We start from the raw sequence: 11,841 nt of genomic DNA, 5'->3' as shown, positions 1-11,841 counted from the left end.
GTTTGTAAACGTTCAGGACATGATATACGGTCGACGTTCGCGAGGTTTCAAACAGTCATGTGGATTGAATGGTCAACTTACCTAGCAGTACAGGCCTAGCCTCATGATGATGATGCTTGTTCTATAACCCAATGATGATATTCACTCTTTCGCTTGTGATGTCAGCACCAACAAAAAGTGAACGCAAGAACGAATTGTAACCGTGAACGAACAGAGTGAATAAACGAAATACATTCAGATCTGAATTCAAATGAAACGAATCTATTTAGATCAGCTAGTTCCGCCGCTGTCGTCGCGAAACACGCAAAGAAAACAAGATGCACAGTTTTGGCGTGTACAAGAATCAATCTTAGATCCATTCCGTATCGAAATGGTTAAGATACAACACGTAACTTGAACGTATATCAACATTCCATGCTCCCACCATCAATTTGAAAGTGGTGAGTCCACAAAATTACCTAATGAAACATAAGAAAAGGAGAAAGGTGTTAAAACCCCACTAACATTTCATTCGCAATGCATTATTGTCCTCTCATTTTCATCACACAATCAAATCACAAAAACTTTGATAGATCCCATCAGCACGTATGTTGTTTTCATAACGAGTCAACTCTGATAATTGGCACCGGCAAGCGCCCAGATGAAGACCCTTCAAACGCAAATTACACCATCATATGGGAGGGTCGACCTCAATCGTGTACGAATGGTTGACGACGTATTGGCACTTGCCTTCTTAAGATACTCCAGTTGTCAGAGCTTGGTTGAAAGGAAATTCCAAGCGTCGAACTGTGCATTCCTGATTAGCTCGCTTCCAAATAAAGTTCCGAATGATGGATTCTTGATAAGCTTGTCTTGATGTCTTGATAGATATGCAAACTCACAAGCTTGCTTGATGTCTGATGCAGAAAAAAGGAGATGTCAATCATCTAGCACGACAAGCGTTCCAACCAACACAACATGCAAATCAAGAAGATGCAGAACCATCAGGGAATTGTAGTTTCGTTATTTTCCATCACCAGTATTGATGTATGTTTCAAGTTTTTCATCATGCGGTTTTCTGCTTGATGTAGGCATACAGGCTTAAGACGCGAGATGCTTACCTTGCTAACTTGTTTTGGATGTACGTAGCGTAGCCTGAGTTCTGGATGTCTTGAGTCCTCGTTTGGTGAATGTTCCGGTGCGGTGCGAAGAAAAAATCGAACGATGCAACACATAAAAATTGCGGAGGAGACTATCAGAGAAAGACCTCCAGTTCTTTGATATGAGTATTCGAAGTTCGAAGCAAATTCGTTCGCGCTTTACACGTTTTAAAACCCTCGTTAGCTTCACAGGATTACTTGGGGACCTCACCACTCCAAAAAAGAACACAAAACATCCCGTCCGATGGCTTGATCTGCATTGACTTTTCTGTATTCTATTCCTATCAAAATTTGCGAAATACATTGATTAAGCAGCAAGAGGGACCAGTCGTCCTTCCACATACCACTATTTCACATCATATCACTTTTTCTTCTCCTTACCATACGAGTATGACCTGATGGTCTTAATTTTATTCTTGTAATACGCACAATAGAGTACCACGAGACATATTGTTAACTGCCACAGTGGTGTTGTAGATTCAGAGTTCATCTGAGCTCATATTTGGACGTTCAGCCACCTCTACGGGTCATGCGATATTCTAGCGGACGAGCCCTGTGCATACTTCAATCCAAATATTCACGTTTCTTGAGATTGGAAACCATGAGTTCGGTAATATGGTCATCGGCTTTACGTGGAAGGGATGTAGACACGAGATTGGGACAGTATCCTACCAATACCTTCCATCTTCATCAATTCACACACGTCAAACCAATCGACGATTTCCAAATGTTTGAGTTGACGACCAAATACCGATAAACCATGGAGTAACGTCAAGGTCTCCAGCTTTGGAATCAGATGGGTTGGGAGGGGGCTCAAGGTTTGAGATCCATGACGCCGCCCAAATGAATCGACAATAGATACTATAGATAGTGTGCGGAATGTTGCTGCATCACGTTCAATGAGTTTAGTGGTAATGGATGAGGGTCGATCTGCTCGTCTACAGCGATCTAATCGGGTGCTTTTGAGTTTTAAGCTTTCGAGGCTAGCATTTGCTATTGGCAAGGCTAAAGATATTAATGCTTGACTAGTATCAGCCGAAGCACCCCCGATATCAAGCTCCAGTTCCTCCAGGTTCCTGTAGTCTTACAAGTCCAAATAGTCCTCTGAGAGGTCCCGGGCAGCGCCAAGTCAAGAGCATTTGATTGATTTCAGAATCTCAGAGCTCGAGGTTCTCAAACCCAATAGCAGTGGGGTTTGAGCGTTCTTGTCCATGTATTCGTATGCAAGCTATAAATGTCATTGCAGCCAACATGGGAGATAATGGCGTTCTTTCAAAGACTGAGATATTGAGTTTACACTCGGATTCCTGATTGCAAACGATCGAGCAAGTTCACCGTCCATAGGCTCGTCTTGGTCATCCTTTTTGCTATGAAGACCAAGCGTCCAGACCACCTCAATACAACGACAAGTAGTGATAGACGTCGATGTGACGTAGACCATGGCAACGCTCCATGAGATGAGCGAGACGGTCCTCATAGAGTTACAGATACTGACCACTAGAACATTGAAAGGAACAGAGATTAGCGCAGCGCTTACACCCGTCTACAAGCTGAAGGCAGGGTACCTACCACTCGCAAAAACGGTTCAAAATAGAGGACAATCATTTCCATCCCCTTAACATGTCTCAGAGCATCTTGACCAAACTCTTGCTTCAGTGTCAAGAATGATTGATTGCATAGAAATGAATGCAATCTCACAGATCCATGCCATTTGAGATTCCAGCAGCCGTTGCGACATTCACTGTATCAATATGGCTATGGATATCGTGAAGACATTCGACAATATTGTCTATAATCTCATTTGGCAGATTCATGTGGCCTTTTTTTTATCAGTCATGTTCTAAAGTGTTAGGAACTCAAAAAACTTGAAAGTTGCAAGGCTTGATGCAAGCGTCGAAGCGTGGCTCCCGTAAAAGGCAATATTCTAAATCATAAATCTACGATCATTTCTACGCGTATTACACGTCCACAACATCTACCTGACTCATGGTTCAAACCTCAAGACTTTCAACATTCCTGATCAGTCAGGGTCGATCTAAAGAAAGGACACAGGTAAGCTCAGGACTCATAGTTTGTCAGCTCGCAAAGCAGTTTGGAGTGCATTTCCAATAGACTCATTAGCCACATCGCCGTTTTGCCAGATTTCAAAGTTGGCTTACTCACCTTTTTTTCGTCACCATAAAACTAGGTAAACATTGCAAGCAAATTAGTCCAAAACGAACTTGCAGAGAGCACTCCCATATCCACAACCTGAACTGTCTCACCCACTTCCAGGTCAACCAATCAATAATGCCTCTACATCAAATCTACCACCCAGTGGACGCATACTCTGACAAGGACAAGATTGAAATAGCTGAACGAATCACAAAGATGTACACCAGGTATGCTTGTCAATAGTTGATGACTCGAGGTATTTCACAAATTCGTAATGTTCCTCTAACTGAATCTTGCCACATCATTATAGTATTGGACTGCCACCATTCTACGTCGTCGTCCTCTTTCACGCAGTCCCAAGCTCAAGCTTTTACGTCGGTGGCCGACAAACCAACAAATTCATTCGAGTACATACCCAGCACTTGGCTCGTGCATTCAATGGTGACTCAGAAAGGAAGCGCAAATCAATGGAGTATTTGGATGTTGCGTTGAAGCCATACACACAAGATCGAGGTTATGACTGGGAGACTCATGTTACGGAGGTTGATCGTGAATTGTGGAGAGAGAATGGGTTGGTGAGTGTCGTTGTTTTCTTCCTGATTGTTTGATATTGAGGTTGGTGAAATGACTCACTCATGCTTTTACATTTTTGAAAGGTCCCACCATTACCAGGAACTGAAGCAGAGAAGGTCTGGGTCAAGGAAAATCGTGCGGTGCCATACTCCAAGTTGTAAAAGGTTGCTGCAGTTTAAGTTGTAAAAGGTCGCTGTTAGAGCACAAAGCGCAAAACGAAATAGTAGTATTCCTTGAAAATGAATTGAAATAAATGCTGCTAATGCTATTGAACATGACTCTTTAATACACGCGTAATGCAAAGGATTCCGTGAGGCTAAAGCCGTCCAAGACCTCCTCAAAAACCAACCATAGTGGCTGCACGGGTTTTCCATTGGATCAACTTGTGTTGACACCGGAGTCTGATATGGTGGTAGAGAATTGTCGAACTCTCCTTGATTTAAAACCTGGACAAAACCAAGACACCTGCCTCAATACAAGATGTATGCCTATAAGTCGGAAACACTACCTTCAACAGACACCTTAAGCAGTAGGATTTGATTCTGGTTCATATAATGCCAAGTCCCCGGCGACGAACACCTAACAGCCTGACCAGAATCCGCAATAGTCTTCTTAAACTGTGAGAATCCAGCCAATACAGTATCCTACCGTTTCGACATTGCCAGTACAGCTTGTCGTCCCACGGGACCACGTTAGTGTAAGAAATATGAAACGACGTAGGGTAAACACGATGCCACGTCTTGGTTTGCAACGTTCGATATTACTATGAAGGCCAGAGTGGCGATACGAGTATAGCAGGCTTGTCGAATCCTGTTTGGAATGGAACAAAAACATATTGGAGAGATTATGTAGTAGTAAGACTTCAAATCGGTAACAATTCCATCTTACCTTTGCAATCCATTCACTGGCAACAATACAAGAACATCGCTTTCCAATAAAAGCACCATTCGTCCAAGTACCGTAATAGAGACATATGTTACTTCAGTACTGCAATCAATCGCGCAGCTTCGAGAGCTGTGAAGCGTCAGACCAACGACACAGTTTGTAAAATGAATTGAAAGAACCCGAAAAACTCCAATGCAAAATCCCAAATTTAATAACCTCCAAAAATGCTATGTACAACCGTACGATAAAAGTGTCCTTCAGTAACCAACATCAAAGATCAACATCCACAAGCGACTGTGGCGAAGCAGGGTTTGCCATTGGATCAGCTTGTCTTCGTACGGGAGTCTGTGATGGTATTAGAGGTACGTCCAAATCACCTACATCGAGTGATTGGTGGGATGAAAAAAATTGTTGACATAAGCAGTAGGGATGCCTGAACGCTTAGTGCCCACCTTTCAACGACACATCAACCAACAAGCTCTGACTCAACACTGATGGCTGAGAACTATCACCAAACAATGCTAACGATAGTTTTGAATTCTTTGGTGTTGTTGGACTGGTGTTATTCCGTCCAGGTGTAGTTAAAGATGTAGTCGGAGAGCTCTATACGGTTCAACGATGAGCGTGATCGAAATTTCGAGTGGCTGTTTTTGGTCGTTAGTGTAGCATACCTTGCCAACAATAGAGAAAGCAGGCTTTGCTCTTGAAACAGGTGATTTTCCATCAATAGCAGAAAATGGGGATTCAGGAGAGGGGACAGTTGATACCAGCTACGTAGTTAGGTTGACCGTTGACTTGGGACTTGTTTTTTCGCTTAGCACCAAACACGTACCAATTCACTCGTCAATGCATCATCAATAATCTTCAAATTACGCGTTGATTCAGCAAATTCAACTAATTTCTAAGTCGAGGACACGTTCAGACATTAGAAAAAAATAAGTAAGGGAAATAGATACCTGCTGAACATCGAGATATTTTGACGTCCTCATACTCGAAACAGCATTCATGACTTGTGATGAGCATTCTTGCGATCGAACGACTATCTTTTTAATGCTTTCGATGGTTTGTGCTGCCAGCTCATGATCTAAGCAACTGGAATGTAAGTCTGAGCGGTAAACTCATACTCACAGAGAAAAAGTTCGTATTTACTTTTTGCCTTTATATACATACCATGACTGTCTCGTAATATACCAGCTAGCACTTGAGTCAACTCATGATGTGACAAGCTCGAGGCTTGAGAATATTCCCCAATAATCTATATGTTGAAATCAGTAAAGGAAATTTTACCATCCCTGCAAATGGTACTCACCCAAACAAACAACCTCCCAAGATTCCTTGCCACCTCTCCATTCGCATCACCCAAAACCCTGTAACAAGTACCAACAGCCACCTCCTTTACATCACCATCCTGATCATCAATCAACAACCGCGAAATAGGCCCAGTTAGTCTTGGTCGAGCACGATCATCGTCTAAGGCCATGATGACATCCAGAAGCATAGTAAGTTGTGACATCGGCAGTTGCGTTGATATTAAATGTTGTAACTTGTCGAGCAAGTTAATCTGTCGATGTGTATCTGATTGCGGTAGTGCTTTCACAATCAATTTTATAGTTTCGTCTGAAGAGGCTGGTGTTGTGAGGGAATATACGAGGTCCAGAGTCTAAAGAAAACACCGAGTAAAGTTCGAGCCGAAACAAAGAGGCAATGTTGATGAATAGCCGTTACCCTGGAGCGTAACGTGTCATCCACATGTTCCAGACACACCATTATGTCATTTCGAAATGCGGATATCACTTCAGCATGCGTTGAACGTATGGCCTGCAGTATTTCAATGCCCAGGTACATTAAATTAGCATTCTGTGATGTGGAAAGACATCTTTTCAGAATGGACGTGTATAGTATCTGTTCAGCTGATGGTTCGGTCGAAGTAGATAGTTTTGACAGGGCTTGAATACATGACAGAATGATTCCTGGCGAGGAAGTAAGCGTATCAGAAGCAAGCCAAGAAAAATCTCAGTAAACGTGTGGTATACCAAATGCGGCATCATCTCCACTCTGTACTTGTTTGAGTAGATCAAGCAGCACAGGCCGTATCTTATCACTAGTCCTATTTTAAAAACGAATCAGCCAAGGAATGAGGAATGAGTTGGTCGAATGATCTCTCACTTGATATCAACTTGTCCCAACGACCCCAAAATCTCAACACACTGACTAAGAGCCCATGGCGCCGACATCCCATGATAGTCAAATCCATGCGGCAGCCTCCCATCACGTATTTGTAATATGATGTGTATAAAGGCTGTTGTCAGTGGCCGACATTTCAGCGGTTGATCCTACACCATCGATTGTTACTAGTAGATCTTTCTTCTGTTCCTTTTGCACATAATATTTCAAACTTACACGTGCAACATCCCTCAACAGCACCAGCGAAGCACACATGACAGCTGGATCAGGATCAGCCAGCAGTCTCTTAAACTGTGGGAATGCAGCCATCACAATATCAGGTGCCACATCATATAGTTTCGACATTGCCAATACCGCTTTTCGTCGCACCAGATCGTGTTCATGTACAAGACATGATTCTAAATGTGGGAAGAGAGACGATGCAATATCCTGGTTTGCGAGATTTGTTATTGCTGTGAGAGCGAGAATGACATCCAAGTATGATGTGCTTGTCAAATCCTGAGTGAGTTGAAAACAAGAAAAATGAGAAGACGATACATTAAATATCCTCCAAGATGCTTATTGAATATCCTCCAAGATACTTCAACGTCATTACCCTTTGCAGTCCATTCACGAGCAGCAAGACTAGCTCATCACCTTCCGACAAAAACAAGCAAGCACTCAAATACCCTAAAGAGGACACGCATCAAACGACATCCAAGATCTAAATGATTTTAACACACCAATCCTCTTCTCATAAACCGTAGCAGATTGCAACTGCGTCAAATTAATCGCAGCGATTTTGCAAAAGCTGATGTCCATCTTCCAGATCAGAGCATAGTGCATGCATTTGACTAGACAGTCAGCAATATCGTGCTATCATACAGAAAAAAACATTACTAGTTGGATCTGCCAAGGCTTCATGGCAGGTCAAGTCAAAGTACTAAACTGGCTGTAAGTCTCGTGAATTCAGTTTGATTCGAGTGGAATCAAGCTCAGCGAGAACCAAATCATGCTCTTGGCGAGCAGTTTTAGTATTGGCAAGGGCTGTTATGAATGTCCTCCGCTCCAAGTTTGCAAGGGATCTGGCCATTGGTAAGGAACCTTCCAAGTTTTGGGTTTGGACAACACTGGCTGCAAGATGTTAAGAACGCGTGCGTTTAGCACGGGTATTGATCGACGTTTACTGTATCCCCGTCGAAAATACGCACAACACATGTTCGACCGTTGACCGATATGAAAAGATACAACTTGTTTAAAAACTTTACAAAAACGTGAGAATCTTTACACTTTACAGTGCTTTGAATTACAACCCTACTGTTTACCCTCTGTATCCACCAGTAGATGCGTGACTAGTACCACCATTTGCACCTGCTCTAGCTACTGCACTGTAAGGTCTTCGTTCTTCATCATCAATCAATGGTCTCCTCTCATCAGTAGGAGACAATGTATCATCGTCATCTTCAGCGTTTAATCTAGCTGGTGGTGGCGCTGATCTAAATCCTGCAATAAAGAACGAGAATACAACCATCACTAAAAAGACCCATTGCGCGATGTAGTAGACGGTTCCAAAGAAGGGATTTGAGTATGTGATGAGACCCAGTAGAGTAGATACGACGGTGGGAGTGCATAGTTCAGATGGGGAGTCGATGGAGCATGGGACAATCAGTTCGGGGTTGTTTAGACATGTGATTGTTGCATTACACTAGTGAGAGACAATGGGGAGTTGGTCCTGAAAGCTCAAAACAGGATTATTATAACCATGCACTCACAAACTTTTGTGATCCAAAGCTTGCGTATCCAGGAGCAACTACCAGAGTGAAGTAGTTCAATGGCAAGACACTCAACATCAAGAGTAATGTAGTCAATAGAAGTCCCTGTGGAGCCGTTTCTCCTAGCTTTATATCATACAGATGGACCCAGAGCATTCGGATACCGATCTTCATAACTCCAAAAAGTGTCGAGAAGAGGAAGTATGACATGACAGCGATAAAAAGAATATAATCAACTGGAAAGTACTATAGAGTTTGAAATGTTGGTCAGAAATTAAGGAAACCTAGGAGAGGCGTAGAGTTGCTCTCGATATGAGTCTGTAAACCAAACGCGAGCAACTAATGACTTTTACCGGTGATGTAGCAACCAAGATTCCGTTGAGTGGATTGTATATTTGAGGGTTCTTGAGCACAAATCCACAGTCAGAGCCACAAATGCTGTTGGCAACCTTGTCGATACTAGCAAGTAGTAGCGATACCATAAGTAGCCCAGTCAACAAGAGCAAGACGATTCCAATGATAACCTTAACAGTTTAACAGTATGAAGTGTTAGTTATCTCAGGATTGACAGTCACAAATCATGAATGTCATATGTTTTAAGGAGCTGCTTCCCCCCCCCCCCCCCCCAACCAAGACAAAAATCCAAAGCATCTCATGACACATACCTCCAATGGTCTAAAGAATGATGCAAATCGATACCAGAAAGTCTGCGACTCAGTCTCAACCCTCCTGATACGTCGAGTCAATTGTCTCTCTTGCAAATTCAGGTCGGACAGTAACTTGGTGTCTCTCTTAGTAATTTTACGATTGGTATTGATGTATCGACCATTGATGGCACGGATCTGTTCCCGTATTTCACTCAATCGGCCTTCAATGTTGCCCTTTTGTGTATCGGCGGTTTGAGTTCCTTTGAGATAGCTGAATGGGAGAGCGGCCAAACCATAGGCAGTGTAGGATATGTAAATCAGCATACCGAGAAGGATTAGAGCAGCCATGACGAACATCAGTGCCTTTTCAGCACCTGTATAAATTGTTTGTGTGTCAGCGATGGTTTTATCCGATGATGATACGGTTTCGAAGGGATGTATTACCTGATGCAGTCAGCAGTTTCTTAAACCAATCAATATCTGTCCGCTCGTCAGTTGTACGTGACTTTAGCAATAGTCCGGTCATCAGCAAGACGAAAAACAGGACGATGGTGAATGAAGTGTATTTAAGGGCTCCAAGTCCTCTCTACCAAAGTTTGAACGTGAGCGATACTTCTGAGTATTCCGATAGAAGCTCAACAACACCTTTGCGAAAGTACTGTCTTCCTCTTCCCATTCCTCATAGTAAAAGTATGCAAATGGCAAAAGGACAAAGGCCAACAGAGCAACCAATCCGTAAAACACTATATGAAACGAATCAAGAACTGCCTCATATTTCGAATTCACATGACCATGGATATCAAGACACACCGAAATAGGCCGACCTGATTCCAGAAACCATACTGGCTATAGTTTCAGGTGTTGCCCAATCGAATTTGAGACCCGTGCTCAAATCCATGGTCGACGAGACCAGATATATATCCACCGGCACCAGTGTGATGGTTAAGATGGCCACCGTGAGAGAAAGAACGTTTGTTACCGTCACTAGAAATGCGTCAAATGTCAAAATGTGATGGACAATGACAGGAACCACGGAGACTTGCCAAGCGGTTCAGATTCATGCTTGTCTTCATATAAACGAGTAAAGATTACTGAAAACAACACTGTGATCTATTCACGTAAAGTCAGTTATTTCAAAAACGCAAATCACGTTTCAATATTTTGGGGAAACGACTGTGTATGTCCGTACCAATGAAACGATGGAGAAAGTCACCCAACCCACTACCATTGAAGATAATTCGGCCATTCTAGCAGAATTGGTTGTCTCTTGCTGTTGAGACTTTCGATTGGTTTTAAAGTTTCGAGTAAAGTTCACAGCTCACAACGAGTTTGCCGTTCAAACTATACTTTTGCGGAGAATAAATCCATCCAAATCGGACGTTGAGCTATGACAACTGTATCCAACACCAGTGTGATCGCCTTTTCTGAAGCGTTCAAAAAACTACAATAAAAGCATCTTTCCATTACTCACCAGAATACGTCCGGTCAGATTCAGCACCATAGGATCGCGCATTTACAGAATAATTCAGATTTGCTATTGTCCCCTCGCGTCGTACGAGCTTCCCATGATGCTTTCTTTCAATTACTCTCTGACTTTTGCATTTTTCCCGACAAAATCTCTCTGCTTGGTGTCTTTAAAACTAACCTGCCAATGTACCGGACACTCCTCAATCACACTTCGTACGCGAAGAAAATCGTGCTTTCGAAAGCGTTCGAGGTTCAAATCTCGGCAGTTTTGAAATTTTTGGAAGTCAGAAATAATCTAAAAAGAGTACGTAAATGCGGTTAGGCCGAAACTAAGTATGTATTTAGTTATATTTCGCTTCTACTAGTAAATCCAGTGTGAATAAGACTACGCAGTAAGGGTGGCTCATATCTAGATCTCAACGCTCCCTGGCAACACGAAACCGACTGTGGTCACTTTTAAGGCCTCAGTGATCTTTGGCTGACAGACCCGAGCTGTGGAATCTGTTTCAAGTACGAATTGGAGAGTAACGCCTTGCCCAGCACATCTGCTGTGCTGTCATTGCTAGGCCTATTTGAGACAATGATTTTGTTCCCGATCACGGCTCTTATGATTAATGGTGAATTGGTGCGGTTAGATTATGTAACAATTGTTACTGTTGCATCGATTTCGCCAATGCTGTAAAACAAAATCGTGTCTTTGTTTTTCTTTTTTCTTTTCAATAGTGTATGTATGGAAAGGATTACTATACAAATGTAACTAATATAGTATAATAATATAAAAAACCATAGGGCCACATACACCGGCCTATTATATCCCTTGGGATACAGACCACCTATACACGTGGTTCAAACACCTTAATGTTTAAACCACACTAATTACGACATACTGTGCTGAGAGAAAAGCTAACCAACCTATGGGGCTAAATCTGTATACTATTCGTGTTTTGGGGTGTTGTTTTTTCCCACGACCTCTTTACCGCTGTGTTACAATCATCCACTTTCTCCACCACTTAAAAAAATCTCTTCATCGACTTCCCATCC

General features: G+C 42.5%; 3 protein-coding genes across 3 annotated transcripts; 1 reads left to right on the top strand and 2 right to left on the bottom strand.

The window, feature by feature from the left end:
• Positions 1 to 3,428: 3,428 nt before the first annotated feature.
• Positions 3,429 to 4,027, top strand: SmJEL517_g06199 (uncharacterized protein; the record flags this gene model as incomplete). The annotated part of the gene is made up of 3 exons (XM_031172125.1): positions 3,429 to 3,520; positions 3,604 to 3,868; positions 3,950 to 4,027. The coding sequence occupies 3 exons, from the start codon at positions 3,429 to 3,431 to the stop codon at positions 4,025 to 4,027; spliced, it is 435 nt and encodes a 144-aa protein (XP_031021900.1).
• Positions 4,028 to 5,021: 994 nt separating this feature from the next.
• SmJEL517_g06198 (uncharacterized protein) lies at positions 5,022 to 7,736 on the bottom strand (the record flags this gene model as incomplete). Its single annotated transcript, XM_031172124.1, has 13 exons — positions 5,022 to 5,128; positions 5,204 to 5,354; positions 5,423 to 5,521; positions 5,584 to 5,652; positions 5,708 to 5,835; positions 5,922 to 6,006; positions 6,061 to 6,411; positions 6,477 to 6,721; positions 6,785 to 6,858; positions 6,918 to 7,084; positions 7,152 to 7,433; positions 7,531 to 7,604; positions 7,658 to 7,736. 13 exons carry the CDS (start codon positions 7,734 to 7,736, stop codon positions 5,022 to 5,024), a joined length of 1,911 nt encoding a protein of 636 aa, XP_031021901.1.
• Positions 7,737 to 8,235: 499 nt separating this feature from the next.
• SmJEL517_g06197 (uncharacterized protein) lies at positions 8,236 to 10,231 on the bottom strand (the record flags this gene model as incomplete). Its single annotated transcript, XM_031172123.1, has 7 exons — positions 8,236 to 8,619; positions 8,687 to 8,932; positions 9,040 to 9,210; positions 9,352 to 9,707; positions 9,778 to 9,919; positions 9,979 to 10,076; positions 10,144 to 10,231. 7 exons carry the CDS (start codon positions 10,229 to 10,231, stop codon positions 8,236 to 8,238), a joined length of 1,485 nt encoding a protein of 494 aa, XP_031021902.1.
• Between the last annotated feature and the right edge of the window lie 1,610 nt (positions 10,232 to 11,841).

This window comes from Synchytrium microbalum, assembly GCF_006535985.1.
Source record: "Synchytrium microbalum strain JEL517 chromosome Unknown SmJEL517_scf0089, whole genome shotgun sequence".
In the NCBI taxonomy this organism is placed as follows: domain Eukaryota; kingdom Fungi; phylum Chytridiomycota; class Chytridiomycetes; order Synchytriales; family Synchytriaceae; genus Synchytrium; species Synchytrium microbalum.
This window is presented reverse-complemented; position numbering and strand designations above follow the sequence as displayed.